General features: G+C 45.6%; 1 protein-coding gene across 2 annotated transcripts; it reads right to left on the bottom strand.

The window, feature by feature from the left end:
* Nucleotides 1-3,308: 3,308 nt before the first annotated feature.
* mecp2 (methyl CpG binding protein 2) lies at nt 3,309-19,544 on the bottom strand. Of its 2 annotated transcripts, none has more exons than XM_046056253.1 (6): nt 19,419-19,544; nt 15,021-15,207; nt 14,699-14,901; nt 14,424-14,617; nt 14,188-14,324; nt 3,309-10,490 (listed from the first exon to the last, which is right to left on the bottom strand). In XM_046056253.1, exons 1-6 carry the CDS (start codon nt 19,448-19,450, stop codon nt 8,193-8,195), a joined length of 3,051 nt encoding a protein of 1,016 aa, XP_045912209.1. In that variant the 5' UTR covers nt 19,451-19,544; the 3' UTR covers nt 3,309-8,192. The 2 variants fall into 2 exon arrangements, with proteins under 2 accessions (XP_045912209.1, XP_045912210.1); XM_046056254.1 differs by having other exon boundaries at nt 19,037-19,516.
* Nucleotides 19,545-20,515: the final 971 nt, after the last annotated feature.

The raw sequence follows: 20,515 nt of genomic DNA, 5'->3' as shown, positions 1-20,515 counted from the left end.
ACAGGTGTTTTGATTTCTGAAGTCACACCTGATCAACTCTTCCGGTCTCAGAAGGACTCGATAAGTTAAAGGAACAGTTCGTCATGTGGGAACTTCACTCCCTTCAACACGGTTAGATAAGAACATTGACACCAGTCAAAGAAAAACCGAGAGGTTACCTGAAAATGCTGCAGGAAACAGTAACAACACATAAAGAGCTAGGCTATCCCCCTGTTTCCAGTATTAATGCTAAGCTAGCTGTTTTTCTTGTTTCCTGTGTTTATGCTAATGTAAGCCAGCTGTTTCCCCTGTTCCAGTCTTTATGCTAAGCAAAGAAAGATGCTTCCCCCTGTTTCCTGTGTTTATGGTAAGCTTACTGTTTGCTCCTGTTTCCAGTCTTTATGCTAAGCTAAGCTAGCTGTTTCCCCTGTTCCTGTCTTTATGCTAAACTAGCTGTTTCCCTGTTTCCAGTCCTCATACTAAGCTATCTGTTTGCCCCTGCTTTTTCTCTCTGTTTCAAGTCTCTATGCTAAGCTAAGATAGCTATTTCCTTGTTTCCTGTTTTTAAACTAATGTAAGCTAGCTGTTCCACCAGTTTTCCATCTTTATATCAAGCTAAGCTAGCTGTCTACCCCTGTTTATAGTCTTTATGCTAAGCTAAGCCAGCAGTTTCCCCTGTTCTAGTCTTTATGCTAAGCTAAGATAGCTGTTTCCTCGTTTCCCATCTTTATGCTAATATAAGTTAGCTGTTCTGCCTGTTTTCCGTCTTTATGTCAAGCTAAGCTAGCTGTTTGCCCCAGTTTCCAGTGTTTAGGCTAAACTAAGCCAGTTGTTTCCCATTCCAGTATTTATGCTAAGCTAGCTGTTTCCCTGTTTCCAGTCCTTATACTAAGCCAAGCAAGCTGTTTCTCTCTGTTTCAAATCTTTATGCTAAGCTAAGCCAGCTGTTTCCCCTGTTCCAGTCTTTCTACTAAGCTAAGCAATTTTTTCTCTCTATTTCATGTTTTTATGCTAAGCTAAGATAGCTATTTCCTTGTTTCCTGTCTTTAAGCTAATGTAAGCTAGCTGTTCCACCAGTTTTCCGTCTTTATATCAAGCTAAGCTAGCTGTTTACCCCTGTTTCTAGTCTTTATGCTAAGCTAAGATAGATGCTTCCAATGTTTATGGTAAATTACTGTTGCCCCTGTTTCCAGTCTATGCTAAGCTAGCTGTTTCCCCTGTTCCTGTTTTTATGCTAAGCTAGCTTTTGCCTGTGTTTCCAGTCTTTATAAAAAGCTAAGCTAGCTGGTTGCCCCCGTTTCCAGTCTTTATGCAAAGATATGCTAGCTGTGTCCCCGTTTCCAATATTTATGCTAAGCTAAGCAGCTGCTGGATGTAGCATCATATTTAGTGTACAGACAGATCAGTCTGAACATGTGACTCCGAGAGGAGGTGAACTGTTCCTTTAAGACGGAACACTTCCTGTTTGTGGTGATTAAACAAAACTTTATTAGTAATAAACATCATGTGCACAAAATAAAATATAAAATGGATTCTGACAGAGAGGCTGCGACTGCATGTGACGGATTATAAACACTAACATTTGTAGTTTAACCGACTAAAACTACATTTGTGTTTTTGATATTTTTTCACCAAACAGGAGCTGAAACCAAACTCACCTAAAACCAAAACATCAAGCATTAAATATCCCAAAAACACACGTTCATTACCGACCAGATGAAAGTAAACGAGTTGTTTAAAGGAGCCTTTTAGGTTTTTGTTTTTGTAGATTGAAATCTCATAATATTGTTTTTTTATTCTACAATCAGATTTCACCTTAATTCAGATTTTGTGACATCCGGTTTCACTTTATGGATCGATATTGTCTACGTCGTTTTGCCATTTGTTATTTAGGAGGACAACAGAATATAAATCTGTATAAATCTAATATACACGTTATCTCAGCCGTGTCTTTTGAGATTTATTAATGAATAAAACAGAAATTGGGTTCTGCTGTAGATTTTAAATTGTTTTAATTGTTAAATTGTTCAGTGTGTAGTGTTTAGTGGCATCTAGTGGTGAGGGTTGTGAATTGCAACCAACGGCTCAGTCACAGCTCTAAACCAGATGATGACTATTATTCAACGTAACAACAAAAGGCGCGCTGTAGAGCAGTTTGTCCATTTGGGCTACTGTACAAATCACTAAAAACATAGTTATGTATATTAAATTGCATTTCTGTCAATAGAGCCTCCTAAATATTACACGCTGAATGTTTAAAGCCCCCGATATACTTGCTTTTTAAAAATGCGTAGGCATAGAAACGAGGTGGCGATGCGAACGGCATTGCTTACATACTTACCTGCGTTCTCGGCGTGTACCTGTATGGTTAAAGGTGTAAAAAATTTCCTAATTTGCAAAAAATTGACAAACGTCGCAAGACTTCAGGTTATGATTTTAATGAGACATCATAAAGATGTCAGACTAGCTCCAGGAGGTTTTCTTCAAAACCCGCCATTATTCTCTTTTCTTCAGTCGCCTGCTGACCTTCTTCTTCTTTTGAGGGTTACGGCAGCTGGCAAACCAAACGCTTACCGCCACCACCTGCCTGTCAAATCCTGATTTCCGGCCATCTTGCGTACAAGAGCGTGTAGTTAAAGAGAGAGAGGCGGGTCCAGAAAAACGTGACGTGAAAACACTGCTTGCGTTAGCTTACTTTAGCTGCTCAGTCTGTTTTTACTTTAGGATTCCTTCGGCGTTGATCGTTCAGGAGGTTTCTACCGGTAGCCGAATTACCACAGCGGCCGTCTCCTTTCCAGAACAAACCAACCCGCTCGTTGAAACATTAACATCCTAAAACATCAGTGTCTCTTTAGCGAACACTGGGCCTCAGCGAGGGCGTCCTGACAGGGTCGGCGTAGGGCTGGACGATACGGCCAAAAATGTTATCACCATAAAAAGTTTCATATCTTTCGATATCGATAATTATCACAGTAAGTATCAACTTGTTATTTCTTTGGAGTTTAAAGGCAGATTTTTGCTCCTGCGTGAAACCTGATGGTTAATTCTGGTTTTAAACTTTTCTTTATGGTCAGAACACTCGATGCCAAACAGCGGATCACTTCACAAATCTGAGTCAGAACATTCAAAACAATTATGATAAAATCTTTAACAAATATGCACGAGTAAAATTAGGTAAAAGCTTTTTTCCTCACCAAAATAAAGATCTTAATAAAAACATTAAGTCCTAATTCGTGGATGATTCAAGGGAATAAAATCAAACATTTATTGAATATTCATTGAACATTTATTATATTGTTATTGAAAGAAAAAAAATAATAATGCCATAATTATTGTAATTGTTTTATTGTCCAGCCCTGTGTCACCGTTTATGTAAAACAGGCAGACGCAACATAACTTTTAATCTTTATTTATCGGACCGGCGCCGCCCCGGTCCCGCCAAACTTTTGAGTTCTTTAACTGTGACTTTCTTGACTTAAATTATCTTTGAAACTAACAAACATAATGTGTGTAATTCAGGACACAATTCAAACGGGATCTAAACATTAATTGTCTCTCGCCGTTGACTACCGAACATGTTTTTCCTAAAATAAGGTCCCATGGTGGTCCACTGGAAGGGGCGGGGCTTAGGCTCTCTTTTCCGAAAACACCTTTTTTAATTTTCCAGTTAAACTGCGACTCCTGCTTTTGTTTTGAAATCCACAGGAGATAACTGAAGACGTTTGGGGCTCACGTGAGACAGCTGAGCAACAATCAGTCAGACGAACACAGATCAGGGGACAACAAACGCTTTTAGTTAGAAAGAAAAAAATAAGAAAACAGGTAAAAACTAGTTTTGTCTACAGCGACAGTGTATTGGAGTTTCCACTGAATTCCAATCAGAGTAAAAGCAGAATATTCATCCTCAATATTAGCAACTATGAAGTCACCACACACATCACTACTAAGTCTAGAAACACAACATGGCTTGGCTGACATGGTGGCTTCTGGCAAGACGCACAATATTATAGGCACTAAACTCTGGAACATGCAATATGGTGGCTGGTTACTGTAGTTTGTGCCGGGTCGAGTCTTGGTGAGTCCGTTCACAGAGGGACGTTTGATTTCTGCAGCTGCGCGAGAGACAGCATGCGAACGGGTTCTCTGCTCTGAGCAGACTGGGCGGCAGACAGAGCGCCAAGTACGCAGAGGTGAGGCCGCTTCAGCCTCAGGCGGACGCATACATCACCTGTTGCGCGGTCACGATGGTGCAACAAAGCGACCGGGAGCTTCAGGTGCGTGGACTTTTAACAGCGAGGCACATATTTACTTTGTCCGGGATGAAGACATTCAGTTTTTCTGGATTTGTTTCTGGTTGAGGTGGTGGAAAAAGCTCAATTGTTCCAACATCATTGCTAAAGTGCTGGAGCTTTCCCCCCCGAAGAGTCACGTGAACAGGTGCAAAAAAGGTTTATGGATGTCAAACTTACTGCGAGAGCATCAACATTCAAACGGAGTCCGTAAGTTCAGATCTGAGAGCTCAGATGCAGACGTACACAAAATTTAATATTTTCATTAAATTCCATTTCAAGTTGTTTGTGTTCTAGTTTCTCTGGTGTTCTAAGCTTCATTCAGAAGTGATGTCTGCGGATGTGCTGCATGGTTTTTGCCACCAAGTAGGCGGGATTTGGACTACAAGAACTAAACAATCATAAAACTTAAATTACACTGAACACAATTATAAACACTTTTGCCCTCATTCATTACGAGCTGAAAGATGTAAGACTTTCTCCATGTACACAAAAGGCCTATTTCTCTCAAATATTGCTAACAAATCTGTCTAAGTCTGTGTTAGAGAGCACTTCTCCTTTGCTGAGATAATCCATCCACCTCACAGGTGTGCCTTAGGCTGGCCACAATAAAAGGCCTTAGGCTGGCCACAATAGAAGGCCACTCCAAAATGTGCAGTTTCACTGTATTGGAGGGGTCCAGAAACCAGTCAGTATCTGGTGTCGCTGTCTGCCATCTGCACTGTGCAGTGAAAACTGGGATTCATTGTTTATTTCAAACAGTATGAATATTAGTTAGGGAAAATAAGGCTTTTTTCGTCTCGCTTATTTCCCATACTAGAAAGTGGGAATTGTTTCCATAACATGAACTGAACGATTGGACTGTGCAGAATCTAACCGATCTTATCACGTGTATCATGTCCATACTGACAAACGTTTAAACATTTATATTTGTATCGTGATCTAAGCAGCTCAGCTCAAGCAGGCGACCCGGTGGAAGAAGTTTTAAACACCCACAGAACTATAAAAATCAGACCAGGCTTCTAATAGAGACCTGTTTATTTGTCAAAACGTGCAGCCACACCGGGCCAGTAAACGGGACGGGCGTCTCTGTTATTATAACGGTTAATAACATTCTCTGTTGGTGGCAGTAAGAAGAGAGACGTGCCGGCAGACTGTAGAACAAACACGCTGTTGGGTTTAAGTTGCTAAGAGAGTAGAAACTAAGGCTGCGTTCAGACTGCAGGCTAAAGTGACTTAAATCTGATTTCACACAGAATCTGATCTCTTCCAGTTCGGATTTGAGCCACTTTCCTTTGTGGTCCAAATCAGATCCAGGCCTGAAACGCGACGTCAGATCGGAGTTCATGAGACTCTGACGTCACTCTAGAGCGACCGTCGTCACAATGCTGCGCTAGACGGAGCCACGGTGAACGCAAAAATGTCCACAAAAGCCGTAATTAAACACAAATTAAACATGTGGCTCTCTTTCTCCTCGTCCTCGATATCATCTGCTCACAGATTCCACCGGAAATCAACTTAAAAATAAAACGCCAGGCCTCTGTTGCCGCCATGTTTACAGCGTGCTGCGTGTGACGTCACATTCTTCCGTGGGCGTCGCCGGTTCACACTGTAAGTCTGAGATGAGCCAAATAAGAATAAAATACAGTCAATCAAAAATAGAAATAAATCATAATTTAGTTATAAGGCCTGCAGGGTGAACGCAGTCTCTCTCAGCGTCCAGCTAAGTTTCTCATGAGCCGACCTCCAAACGGCAAACTCAAGGTTTGAGCTAAGGACCACACACTCTGCGTTTATGATAAACGTTTTCAGATCTCACAGAATCTCGCGTGATCTGGTTGAACTTGTGTGTGTGCTGTGTTTTGCACACAAAAACAAGGAGAATCAAACTGTGGACGAACTTGAGGCTGAAAAGAGGGAATCAGCAGGTTTATACATTTTATAGAGCAGAGACACAACACGGTGGGGACGCTTCCCGCTCAGCTCGCTCTCATTGGCTGCTGCGGAGGCTCCCTGATTTCAAATCACCAATATTTACGATTCGAAATCGAGGAGCCTCCGATCCAGTCGGCGACCATAAAGCCGATAATCTCTCAACTGTCGGCGAGGCGATTTATCCTCTAGTGTGCGGCCAGCATTAGCTGTAAAAGTAAAAGTTGTAAAAAAATAAACAATAAATAAAGTACATTAAAACGCTGATGAGGCACAATGACATTATTTAGAGGGCGGGGCCCAGCAGGTGACTCTTTACATTCAGGTCAAACCCAGTTTCAGATTATAAACTGTCTTGACCTATTAACACTGAAATAACGTAAAGAAAATTAACTACATGAAAGGGTTAGATTGGGATTATCAACGGTGGCCATTTTGTTGAACCTTGTCGCATATTTCCACGCTCACTACCTTCCGATACCTCAAACTGTGCTCTCAGATCAGGACTTACAGACTTCACAGATCATTTTCTGCTCACTGAATAGTTTTGTTTTGTTGCCGTCTCCAGCACATCTGACTCCACGTGAAGCTGAAGCGCGCCTCGCTCAGGCGTTTTTTTACTTCTGGAGAACATCTTCCCTTACACCGCCAACATGGCTGACAGTAACCCCCCCCCTCCCCACCCGGCGAGGTCGACCTCTGCGTACGTGCTGCTCCGGGTTGAAGTCCTGCAGGGTCTCCGAGCGACATGCAGGCGGTTGATTGTACAAACTGGAGAAGTGCAAACTGTTCCAGACATTCAACACAAAGACACAATAAAAATGACTCCATTCCCCACTCTTCCATTAAGACTAAAAACTAAAATAAAGCTACTGAAAAGTGGGTTTGGTTTGATATTAAAAGCGCTTCCTTTGGAAACAAAAAGACTAAAAACAAACAGGTTCAATGAAGACCAGTATGGAAGATTCTCTAACCTGGAAGAACAACTCGCTGCGTTTGAAATACCTGAAAAACGAACGAGAGGCGCTCGAGGTTTTTTTTCGTCAAACTGCGTCAGTTTTGAGGCCGAGTCTCCGAATCAAGAACTCCTCAAGTTGTTCAAATATTTCAAACGATGATGGGTTTCAAAGACAGAATGAGGTCTGAGTAGAGTCTCATACTCATACATCAGATCCGCTACCTGTAGGGGGCAGTCTGGAAGTGGGTGAAAAACATTACCGACCCCCCCTATTTGTTTGTTTATTGTGGGCTTAATGGAAAACGGGGAGGAAACAAAAGTGTGATATTTCTAAGAAACCAGTTAAAGGTGCAAACCGCCGCCCCACATCACCTCTGAGGCTTTCAGTCAAGGACTAGTTTCAGTAAGGGACTGTCGGTACAGTAGGAAGGGCTTTAGCGAGAGACCCTCCGTTAAGAGCGGGACTTTAAATAAGGGAGTGTCAGTCAGCAGCACGACGATGAGTAAGGGACCGTCAGTCAATAATATCAGAGTTTAAAGCTGTATAACAGAGACAAAACAATAAACTATCAAAATACGAAATAAAAAAAAAAGAGGTTATATTCCGGAAGCAACGTTTCGTTCAGAGTAATGTGTTGTTAAGCGTTGGTTTTTAGTTCCAAACTACTCCCCCCTCCCCACGGAGACTAGCGGGTCACAACAGCTGCCTTTTGATTATATATACACACACACTTGTTTTATCGATTTTTCCTTTTTCTTTGTTTTTCCTAGAAAACGACGCTATCCGTTCTCCTCTCCAGCCGTCCCCCTCAGTGCCCCGGGTTGGTTCTCGGATCCAGAACTTTACAGAGTCTCCAGACAGAATCAGACGGAGTACAAGCTGCGACAGTCCTGCCAGCTCTGTGTGACGCTATCCTATCTGAAAACAGTGTAAAATCGTCTAAACCTCCACGAACAGCCTCCTCCACCTGGTGCTGACTCAGGTGCTCTCCGTCAGTCTACCGAGCATTCAGCCTGTTCATCAGCCCGACCGATCAGCTGACTCTTTCGCTGACGACAGTCCGTGACTCTACAGTTTCTTCTCGGCTGGGGCAGGGCACGGCCGACTGGGGGACGATGTCTCTGAGCTCCCTGCCCTCACCCGCCGCCTCCGGCTCCGCCCGGAGCCTAGCCCTACCATCTGCCCCAGGGACAACACCGACCCCGGCCCCGGCTACTCCCGGAGGTCCAGCAGGCACGGAGCTGGGAGGCCTCGAGGTGCTGTTCGATCCTCTTTCTCCTCCTGAAACCTCTCTGCTTTCTGACGCCATGACCGGCTCCCCTCTCCCCTCCGCCCTGACGCCTTGCACATTGACCTCTCGGCTCGGCAGCAGGCTCCCTCGGCCGGGCCGCGTGGTGCTCAGATCTTGGGGCTGTTCGCTCTGGTTCTGCTGAGCGGGGACTGTGTTGGTCCTGGATAGGCTGGGAGATGGTCGGTGGGATGACAGGTGCTGTACGTGGGGCCTGGTGAGCTGAGAGTGGGGCTGGGGTCGCGGCTGTGTTTGAATCCGCTGAAAGTGTGGTTGTGCTTGGGACGGGGACTGGGGTGGCCGAGCCTGGGAGGGAGATTGTCTGGGTTGTGGTCTGTACTGAGTCTGGAGTTGGTGTTGTGATGGGTGCCTCGTCTGCACTTGATGCCTGGGTTGCAGGTGAGGTTGAGGCTGGGCTGGGGTCCTGGACTGAGGTTGAGGCTGAGTTTGGGCTGGGGACCTGGACTGTGGTTGAGGCTGAGTTTGGGCTGGGGACCTGGACTGTGGTTGAGGCTGAGTTTGGCCTGGGGTTCTTGGCTGGGTTTGAGGGTGCATTTGCGCAGGGGTTCTGGGCTGCAGTTGAGGCTGAGGTTGGGCTGGGATTCTGGACTGGGATTGAGTCTGAAGTTGAGCCGGAGTCCTGGCCTGGGGTTGGAGTTGAGGCTGCAGTGACTGCCGGGTCAGGGGTTGAGATTGCTGTTTGAGCTGGGTTTGGGGTTGAGACGGGTGCCTGGGCTGGGTTTGAGGCTGGAGTGCTGTAGGGGACTGGGTTTGTGGATGCGGATGCCTTGTTTGTGATGGATGAACATGCAGGATGGACGGGGACTGAGGAGGGTGTGACTGAGGTGGAGCATGCTGAGCCTGAAGCTGGGTTCGGTGTTGGGTTGAGGAGTGGACAGGCTGTGGTTGGGCTTTTTGGGGGGAGGCCTGGGGCTGACTGTGGGTTTGGGGAGGTTGTTGGGGCCGTTGCTGGGGCAGGACATGCCTAGTGGGAGAGGGCTGGGATGCTGGGTATCGAGGCTGGGCTTGGGGCTGGCTGGGACTCTGGCTCTGAGGGTGCTGCAGGGAACGGGGCTGGGGCTGGTGGCGCGGTTGAGGAGGAGGATGCCGAGGTTCGGGCAGGGATTGGGTCGTAGACTTGGACTGTGGTCTGGGAGGAGCTTGCTGGGAGTGTTGGGTGGTGAGCTGAGGCACAGTCTGGGACTCGACTTCAGGCCTGGACTGGCTGGAGGGTGGTGGGTGTCCAGAAGCTGGAGGAGGAGGAGGAGGCGGCTGATCAGGGGAGGCAGAGGAATGTTGGTGGCGGTGGTGGTGGTGGTGATGGTGGTGATGGTGATGGTGGTGTTTGTGAGGAGGCCGGTCCTTCCTTTTGTGGCCTTTTGAGCTAATGCTACTGCTGCTGCTGCTACTCCTTCCTCCTCCTTCTCCCTCTCCTCCCTTATCGCCTACATCTTCACCTACTTCCTCTCCTCTGCTTCCTCCATCTCCTGACGCTATTCCCGTTTTCTCCTTGTGCTTCCGCCCTTTATGCGTCTTGTGTCCATACGACTGGCTTTCGTCTGAAGCAGTGGGCTGCTTCTGTGATTGTGACTGGGTCTGCTCAGAGGGGGCGGGCCGAGGATCTGAGGTTGTAGCTCCCTCACCTTTACCTCCCTCCCCCTCTACAGGGACCCTTCTTTCAGTCTCGGTTGTTGTGGCCACTGGAGTCTGAACACTCTCCCTCTCTTCCACTGTCTCTCTCGTTTTGCGTTTTTTGATTGGCAGGGCTGTTTGCTGGACGACTGGTTTGGTGGAAGACTCCTTGGCTGCTCTCCTTTTGGCCTCGGCAGCTAAAATGGCAGCTGCGGCGTAGCTCCCAGCTGCCGAGCTACCAGAGGCTGATGCCGAGGATGTGGACGCTGTGGCAACCGATGCTGCTGCTGAGGCCGAGGCTGGTTTCCTGCCCCGTTTCTTGGGGGCGGTCTGTGGTGGGGCTGGAAGTTCCTGTTCGGATTTCCTCTTTCTGCCGGGACGGGACTTGGGCACCAGGACAGGAGACACCACCTGCAGGATTACCACATCGACAATTAGCATTAGCATCACATCGTTTCCACATTTTAAAAAAACGTCAGTGACCCTGAGTCCAGGTTCTGCTCGAGGTTGCTACCTGCTGTTAAAGGTAAAGCTAGTGGTGGGAATTACTGAGTTTCTGTAAATGTTACTACAAAGAGTACGGTCTTGACCTGCTCTGTATGAAAAGTGCAATGAGATAACGTCTGTTATGAATTGGCGCCTTGGCCACAAAGTCAACAAAACCTGTTAAAGGATACCCTTTGGGACAAGGTCCTATGTCTTCTCCAGGTCTACAAAGCACATGCAAAGTGGACTTTAACTGTAAACAAAACTGCCCTGTAAATTGGACAATTGCACAGAGATTTAATTGCACTGGATACTGTAGTTGTACTCCTGCTTGTATCCTGCGCAATTCCAGTATCATAAAAATATTTCTTTCATCGCCCGATGGCGTTACCAGTCAAGATGAGCAGCTTGTCACAATCTCGGGAAAAGTCCTGAATCTCCTTCCAGAGTCCTTCTGAGGCTTACTGGATGTCTTTTCCCACACCCAGACTCTACTGATTCATAAGTTCCTTGGGCTTAACAACCCAAGAGAGTACGGCTCTGTCCAAAACCCGAGAGAGCAGTAACAGAGCCCTCCCGAACCCAACATACATGTCCGAACCCGACCCGAGCCTGACGCAGTTGATGTATGACAACACCAAATGGGTATACCAGCCAAACCAACGTGACCGAATGTGACATTTTTGTCCGAAACCGTCCTGACTCATCGAGCTCCGACGGGTCCCATCAAGAATGGGACCCATTCTTGATGACTTAATAATAAACTGCCATTTCAGAGCTGGATCGTTCTTTCCACAGCTGTACAGTAAGTACTGCCATTTGTCCTGGCTGTGTCACACTCAAGAGTTGCAAAGAACTCTGTCGTCCAGCAAAACGTTTACAACCGCAAACAATTTTGTATTGAAGCACCTGCTAAAGCAGCTACGCGGAACTCTAGAAAGCTGCTGCCAGTGAAGCGTCCACTGTGCAGGAGAGAGTGGCGTTAATCAGCGTTCTGTGTTTTGTAAAAGCGCTGAATACTTCTCTTATAAACGCATGTGCAAAACAGTAACGTTCTGAAGTGGAGATATTTTTTTTATCTCAGACAGTGGCGTTAAAAAACATTTCATGCTTCGTAAAAATCATCCTTATTGATGCTGTTATGTCACGCGATTAGCTAAAATGTCGGGAGGGCCCTGCTTTGCTTTTTATTATTTTTTTAACCAGCCTGTATGATCCAGCATCCTGTGGTCTGAGAGGCTGCAGTGTTTCCAGTTCGGCTGCTTGTTGCCTCCTCAGTTTAATTACTGTTCCAGTAAAGTGGACTCATTTCTAAAATGCGCTGAAGAACAGGTTTCCCGTCACTTTTAACTTCTTAACATTCCTGGAAAATTCATGCAAAACGCGTGTTCAAGGCATATCCAAAGTAGATTGGATGTAATTCTTGAATTCTGCCTGGTTTTGGGCTTCTCTGAAAGAAACACTCTGGAGTGTGACAACACAAAAGTCTGAACGGGACTTATTAGCTGGAAAACACTGTATGGCCGCAGCAGAAAGTTTAATTTTCATACCAATACCAGGAAAAATGACTATTTTCCACAGGTTTGTCTGTCTAAGTGTATTTTTTCTGAAACAGCCCCGCCCCCTGGCGGCGGGCGGCTGCTGCTCCGTATCAGCCGGCAGCTCGACGCAGACGTGTTTTTTTTTGCTGGTAGATAATGAACTTCCTACTTAAAGCTGGATATCGTTATTTGCAGAATTTTATTGGCTAAACGAAGTTCCAGTCATCGGCAGAATTGGTTACAATTAGCTCGGCCTACCCAGGAAATAACAGGGGCCGGCCCTTCCTTACAGCGCCGGCTCTCGTTGGCCGCTGTAGGCTGTGAAAGGGACATGTGAGCTCCTATTGGATCGGATTAGCTGTCGGTCGAAAGGTCAGAGTTCAGCGGCTAATTTGAATACAAGATATCGTAGTTGTTTACAATTAGATCAGAGTTATTACGGTTATAATGACGCATGAGCCGCGTCTGCCGAAAGATATGAAGCGATGCGGCAGCCGTCCCTGAGGACTTACTGATGGATAAATGTGTTTTGGACTAAATGTTTTTACTGGATTGGATCGTCTGGACCTTTGACAACGGAACAAAACCGTTTTTGTTGGAATATAATCGATTGGTGGATTAAGTTACTGTGAGTCGCGTCACTTTTGCTTGTACTGGTTGGTCTGACAGAAGCGCTGATTGGACGCGCTGTGGTGACTGTATCTTGAAATGGTTTGTATTGGTCGAATCACGAGGATTTTAGCTGTGAAACGGTGGATCATATGAGTATGAAGTAACATAGCAGCTGTGTGAACAGACCGAAAGCTGCTGCCGGGACCTGACGGCCCGCGGACGCACCGCTGGAATGTTAAGAGGTTAAGGACGGGGTGCTGTGGTTGAAAGTAACTGTAATGGAAGGAGCAACGTGACTATTTACTTTAAATACCCAGTAATAAGTCAAGTAATATTAATACTTTTTAAATGAGTAATATCATAATATATCATAAATAAGTAAAAAGTAAGTCATTACAATTTCTGAGTAATTTGCCCACCAGTGCTGCTAGATATGCCACATAAACTGCTGCTTTCTGCCCCCTGGTTGGGCATCTCGGTGCTGACGTTGCACAGAAGCCCGTCTATACAACCCAAGGCCTTAAACGTCCGCTGTAGTGGGAACTAGGGGGGTCTAGGTTTGCCACCACAACAGGCACCACTGACCTTCAGGTCACCACTCGGATCAGGCACCTGAGGGTTTTGAATTTAGCCCGCAAAGATTCCATTTCCAAACCCTTCCATGGGACGCACTGAAAGTCCTTTTAAAGGTAGAAGTTTAAGGTCTGGCAGACAGGCTCAGATCTGCCACATGTTCCCAGTTCACCCTTGTTACAAGTCTGGATTTACCAAATCTGCCATCTGATTCAACGGACTACCAAGTAGTTATCAGTACGCAACTCTGCTCCTCTCTTCAACTAAATGTGCAAAACGTAGGCTAGAGTCAAGCATCAATCTTTGGCCCAAAGGTTTATGGTACCAGGTACACTTATGAACTACGAGAAGCTCAAACAGCTCATTTAGTGTTCGTTACAGACGGTCTATTAGTAAACACTTCTCAGGTTCAGATCGGACACCCTCCTCCAGTTTTCCACCATTACCCACATGAGCACTGAAGTCCCCTAGACCCCTGCCTTTTCCTGCTGCCCTGCTTGAGATGCACCGGACCCCTACATCTATTCTTGTAGGTAGTGGGCACGAAAGGTGGCCGTCTGATGTTCTGGTTGAGCGCTTGGCCACCAGACTCCACTGTAGGCTCCTCACCCACAACTAGCTCAAGGTGGAGGCTACCGTCTCCCTCGGCCAATCGCAGGTGGCTCCTGGATGAAAGGTTCAGTATGCAACTACTACGAGCACCTACTTCTTCTTTTTCATACGTATTCCATGTAGTGACGAAACGCGCTCAAAGGTCAATTTACAGAGAGGACCCTTCACATTGAATTTTATTTTGCTGCTTGCTGAATTGGAAGAAGCTGCGAAGGAAAAGTCTATTTGGGCTGCTTGGGTTATCGCTGCGATGGATCACTGACTGAATGACAGACTGGTTATACCTTTGAGGCAGTGGAGGTGGTGCCAGTGGAGGACTCTGCCTTGCCGAAAGGCATTTTGACCAGAAGTTTTCCCGGAGTTTTCTCAACCACGCGCTTCATTGCGACGCCCTCTGTAGCCTGCCGCATCTTCCCGCTGCCTACACAACCAGAAAGAAAAATAAACACAAAAAACTGAAGACAACCAGAAACACTTGAGTTCAGTTTCACCGTCTCAGTTATTTTTTGTGCCCGAGTACCTTTGGGCCGCCCACGGCCTCGCCCTGATGGTTTCACCACCTTCGGTTTCTTGGGGGGACGCCTCTCACGGCGGGAGGGGCTTCCACGTCCCGTGACAGTGAAATCAAAATCGTTGGGGTCGGTGGTCGTGTCGCCGACCTTCTGGAAGTAGGCGATAAGTTCCACCTTCGATCGGAACGCCTTTCCCTCCGAGCTGAAAAACAACAATCATCGCTAACACAGTGCCGTCACATCCGTGAGAACGGACGCAGCATTAGCGGTGGGCGTGGCTTACTTGATCAGGTAGACATCAAACTTCCCCGCTGAGCGTCCGGACTTCCTCTGTTTGAGTTTGCGGGTCCAGCCTTCGGGCAGCGACGGGTCATCATACAGCGGCCCGCGATCCCGGATGATGGAGCGGCGCTGCCTGGGAGACTCACTGCCGGCAGCCGACTCTGATCCCGGCTCCTCTGAGGGGCCCGCCACCGGCTCCGACTCCTGCAGGATTGAAGTGACGTGAAACCGGCTTCTCATCCCGAACACTTTCATTGCACTGAATTAGTGCAGATTGTTTGGTAGGTGATAAAACTCTGACTCCTGCCAGCACCTGTCTTTACCTGTGTCTGTGGCTCCGCCCCCGCCTGTGGCTGCAGCATGGCTGCTGGAGGCGTGGCCGTAGCTGTGGTCTCCGCCCCCCGGTCAGCATGGCGGCGCTCCCGGCGGGCCTTCTTGGTTTTACTGTGGGACCTGTCTCTCTCTCTCGCGGGGGGCTGAGGCTCGACAGGTCCCTCCTCACCCTCCTCCCTGTGAAAAAGAGATGACATCATGCCTGTAACATTACATCATCGATGACGTCACATGGCCACACAGCGGTTTGTCACGCCACCCTTTCCGATGACAGGGGGGTAAAATTCATGGTGACGAGATGACAAACACGCCATTTACACTAGAGCCCGACCGATATGGGATTTTTAAGAACGATACAGATTTTGATATTTGAGGATTTGGGCTGCGACTAATGATAATTTTGATAATCAGTTAATCTGTCGATTATTTTCTTGATTAACTGATTAGTTGTTAGGTCCAGAAAATAGTGAAAAAGTCGCCCAGCGTTTCCTAAAGCCCAAGCTGACGTCCTCAAACGTCTTGTTTTGTCACGACCCAAAAATTTCCAGTTTCCAGTCACAGAGCAGGAAAGAAACCAGGAAATATTCACATTTAAGAAGCTGGAATCAAAGAAGCTTGACGTTTTTTCTTTTTAAAAAAGGACTCAAAGTGAATAATCGATTATCAAAATAGTTAATTTAATAGTTGACAACTAATCGTTTAATCGACCGACCGACCAGCTCTATTTTAAAATCCGATATATTATTTTTTCTTCTTCTTTTCGCCAAGAGGGGAGTTGCAGGACGCCCTCTAGTGGACAAACTATGCAACTACAAAACTCATAACATTTTTAATTGTCATTTATCAGCTGTTAAAAACACTGATAACGATTTATCGGCAAATAGCTGACGTCGGGCGATAATATCGGTCGGGTATTATCGGTATTAAACTGCGTCAGAGTATTCAGATTACTTTATTGTTGTTTAACAAGTAACGCGTTAGTTTAGCAATTCAAGTAATCAGTTATTTTGTTACGCTTATGAATAATCGTATTTCCTTCTGATGTCACAAAAACACACAACCCTGTGTTTTTCCTTCTGTTCTTGGAGGGCAGCTACTGCTGGTTGTGTCGGCGCTCAGCTAGCGAGACGGCAGGGACGACGGCCTTTTGTAAAAGTCAGTAGCTAAAAGCTTTGATCTTGTTACCTGTCTTATACGCCTTTAAGGATATTTTATTCTGTTAACATGTTTAAACGTTTATTAAATACATCATGGATGTAAAAAAAAAACTAAACAAAATGCTCAAATTAAAGTAAATATAAAAGCTGTCGTTGTACTTTATTATGAAAGAAGTTAGCATAGCCCTGATCGATCCAAACTCCATTCAGACAACAAGCATTTTAAAAGTTGCTTGTCATCTTGCTGACAGAGCTGACAAAGCATGAAGTCATATGTTAAACAAATCGGCATCATGTTATTTCAGCATCAGTTTGATCCGTTTATTGCAAATAAATCACAGCAAACTGTTTGTTTTGGGTTCATACAGCTGTTTTAATGGCGAGTTGTGAACACCAGAAGTCAAACTCAATAAACACGACGTGAATTTTATGTGAAACTGTCATAAGTGGCGGAAACATTGTGCACCGTGCCGGCTGCACAGCTGAGAAACGCCGCCGCTCTCCACATTACAAATGCAGGTGTTGCTTTCATGTGTTTGGTGTGAGACGCGTTCCTGCGTGGACGAATCTTAGTTTGAAGCAGACGGAGGCTTTCATGCCACTGACAGAGTCCCTGAACGCACCGACAGGAAGTTTTCAAGCCAGCCTCCCTACTTCTTCCGCTCTAACTTCACACTTCAGTCATCGTGTGAAGCCGCAGAAACCGTCAGAACGTTTCAGCTCTGAAACCAGCAGCCGTCTGATCGCGGTGGCAGTAAACAGGAAGTGATGTTTACAGCAGCGGAGAAGCAGCTGATGTTCCTGCTGAAACAGTCCGACAGCAGCCTCCCTGATCACCGTCATGTTTCTGCGAGCTTCGCTTTGTAGAATCCAGCTGCTTCTTATTTCTTCAGCTCATTTTCATTATTGATTAACCTGCTTATTCTTCCGATTAATCGATTAATTGTTCAGTAAAAAATAAAATGAAAAACACTCATCACATCTTCCCAGAACATTGTCCTATCAATTATTAATGGATGAGATCAGTGATTGATAATTGGACTCATCATGTGGCTCACTTAATTTTACAGCTGAAAAAAAGATTCAATTCAAATCAACTGGCAACAATCAATTAACAATACCACTTTTTTACATATTATATTTTAAACACTAAAAGATTAAATGATCAGTACATGGATCCATGATGAAAATAAGAGTTACGAGCCGTATTATAACCCTGGCAGACACTGTTTATTGATACGTGTGCTCATCCTGACTGAATCAACACAGCTGCAACAGCTGATTGATTAGCTGATCGGAAACTCTGATAATTATTAGTTAAAAGTCGTATTTCAAGCAAAAAAAAAAAAACAATGCAAAAACACGTTTGTTATTCCACAGAAAACGAGACCTCGTCGCCTCCGGCAGCCATTTTTCACCGCCGTCAGACAGTGATCAGTTAGATCGGCAGATTAATCGATAAAAAGAATTGTTAGTTGCAGCCCGAAAACAAAGCAACGTCTACGTGCAACTTCTCGGTTGCATCGTCCTGCTGCGCTGTGATCAGTTCAACAATAACGATCGTCTAAAATACCAACAGAGTACCTTGAGTTAAAGGCCACCTGTTGTTTGTTGGTTTTATTATTATTATTATTGTTGTTGTTGTTGTTGTCATGGATGAGCAAGGTGACCAGTTTTCTTTTCTTTGTTATTGTTTGAAATAACTGTTTTATAAAAATATCGGAAGCTTGTATCCGATCGCTGCTCGTCCTGATCAGGTCGTCCAGAGGAAGGACGGCGGCTCGGCAGGTGTTTCTGTATTTAAATATGAGAGGAGGAGTGAAATAGTTTACTGATCGCTGTGAGCTGTGGAAACATAATTTAAGTCAAGTCTTTGATCCGTTTGTTGAACTTCAAGAAGAAGCAGAATTTTATTAACTTTGGATCAACAGATCTTGAAGAACTGAATTGAAAGATGCAGCCGGACAAAAGAATTGATCTGATGGAACGCAGCGATCGACCGGTGACGACGGATGTACGCTGCAAATAAAAATGTAGATAGTGTTAACAGGATATCAGGAGGTGAAACTGACGGGAAGCCGAGCTTGCGGTGAGAAACTTACGACAGTGACGAACACGTCTGAGACCGCAGCCGACGGCGTGCAAGAAAGGAAGAGGCGGCGTTCAGCTGCGAGTGAAACCAAACAGTCATTTTCCCCGATCTGGTTAGAAAAAGGATTGAATGCAGTACTCGTTTGACTGGAGAAGTTTAGTCGGACCCTGACTGCAACACAAGTATTCTTTTCCGGTCTGAAGATGTGAAACTAGAAGAGAGGACGAAGATTAAAGGAAAAAAAATAAATTATAATAAAAACATTAATTTGTGCAGCAACATGTTTTTTTTTTTTTCCTGCTCTTGTTTGTGACCTCGGGACCCTCAGCTTCACCCTGCGGCCCTTTGTTGGGGTCCAGACCCTCAGGTTGGTAACCTGTGTGTGATGAAGCTGCAGGTGGAGGTGAAGCAGCAGAAACAGGAAGTGAACACACACACACACACACACACACACACACACAGCACTCTATAAAAAGGCAGAGTCGCAGGTTCGAGTCCAGCCTGAAGCCCTGACACACTCAGCTGCCTGGCTCAGCGGCACTGAGGCAGCTGGATGCTAATTGGGGTACTAATCTGTTTACGCTAGCTGAAAGGGGGGCGGGTTATATAGCGGGATGTATGTGCGTGTGTGAAGTGGGGGGGTTGACCCGGGTTACTGAACCGCAGTATAAACACTCTGACAGCCCGACTCCTCTCTGTTTATCCTCCTCACATGAAAACACAGTGTTTGCTAACGAGCTAGCAGCATGTTAGCTACCTGCCTGTCTGACGGAGGCGGGTGGACACACCGCCGGTGACCGGGCGTGTGGTGTTTTGTGACGGACACGCCGCCGCCGACCCCCGGCCTGACTTCCCGGGGAGTTGTGGAAGTCAGAGCGGCCCGGCGGCGCACGCAGAGCGGGCTAAAAGCTAAGCTGACGTCCGTCCCTCCGCTCCGGCTACAGCAGCAGCTAAAGTACAGACTTAGCAGTAAGTTGGTGACGTATTCCCGCTAAACCCCGCTCCGCCGAGACAGGCCGGGGTAAAAATCAACGCACTTTTACTTCAATAAAACACACGACAGAAAATGGTCGGCGGCGGTCGGAGGCGGCGGCAGCGGCGGCGCTTTAACGGAGGATAAAATGTAAAAGCCCACTTACAGTCTCTCCTCTCCGCTCTCCACGGCGGCCATTTTTATTTAAATAAATAATTTTATATTAAAAAAAAGCCTCCAAACATCTCTGCTCCCTCCTGCTGCACCCCGCCCCCTCCGACTCCATTTCCAACCGCCGTCAGTCACCAAGCACCGCGAGATCTGCGGCGTGACGAGGTCAACACAACACAGCGGCAGGGGCGGCGTAGTCCCGCGAGACTGAGACGTTCAAGGACGCGCTCTGAAGTCTGTAAAAGCAATAAACGCACATAAAAGTTTGATGGAACATTGATAAATCAAGAAAAACAACAGAGTAAATATGGGGTCATCCATACAGGATGGAAAAGTTACAATTACGATTAAATAAAATACATAAAATAATAAACACAATAAAAAATCAACTAAAATCCATACAAAAAGAATGACAAAGATTTAAGAAAAACTTATGGTAACAAATAAAATGTAGTTAATTATAATGGACACAAACATCTTACTGGTGGACTGTGGTACTAGTGTTTGTGGATACATTAATCTGCTGGATCTAAGTATACATAAATACACACATATATACATTAATAGAGGGCTGGGCAATAAAACAATAATGATAACTAGAAAATTGGACTTCCTGCAGAAAGGTGCATGTAAATGCTGAAGCAAAACACTGCAGGAAATGCAAAAGTCTTTAATTCAATTGCATGAAGAAGCTGAAATGCACAAAACATTGCAGAAAATGCAGAAGAGGTGAAATGAAATGCATAATAAAGTATTAAGAAGCTCTATGGCGTTGCAATTCACTGAATAAGAACCTGGAAGTTGAACAGAGATAAAATACGTTGCTAAAAAGATGAATGTTGTTATACTTTCATAAATGGAAGTTGAAATGAGTTAGTCAAAAGAAAAATACATGGAAGAAGGCAGTACATAGCTAAAGCATAGTGGAAAAGTTTGATATCTGCAGTTGTGTAGTGAAATGGATGCAGAAGCATTAGAAATTGAGCTGAGAGAGAAGAGACAGAAACACACAGAGAAACACACAGAAAGCAGTATGTACTGAAATAAAATGCATCAAAAGTCTTGAAGCTCAATTGCATTGAACTGCTTAAG

Source organism: Micropterus dolomieu, linkage group LG08 (assembly GCF_021292245.1).
Source record: "Micropterus dolomieu isolate WLL.071019.BEF.003 ecotype Adirondacks linkage group LG08, ASM2129224v1, whole genome shotgun sequence".
In the NCBI taxonomy this organism is placed as follows: domain Eukaryota; kingdom Metazoa; phylum Chordata; class Actinopteri; order Centrarchiformes; family Centrarchidae; genus Micropterus; species Micropterus dolomieu.
This window is presented reverse-complemented; position numbering and strand designations above follow the sequence as displayed.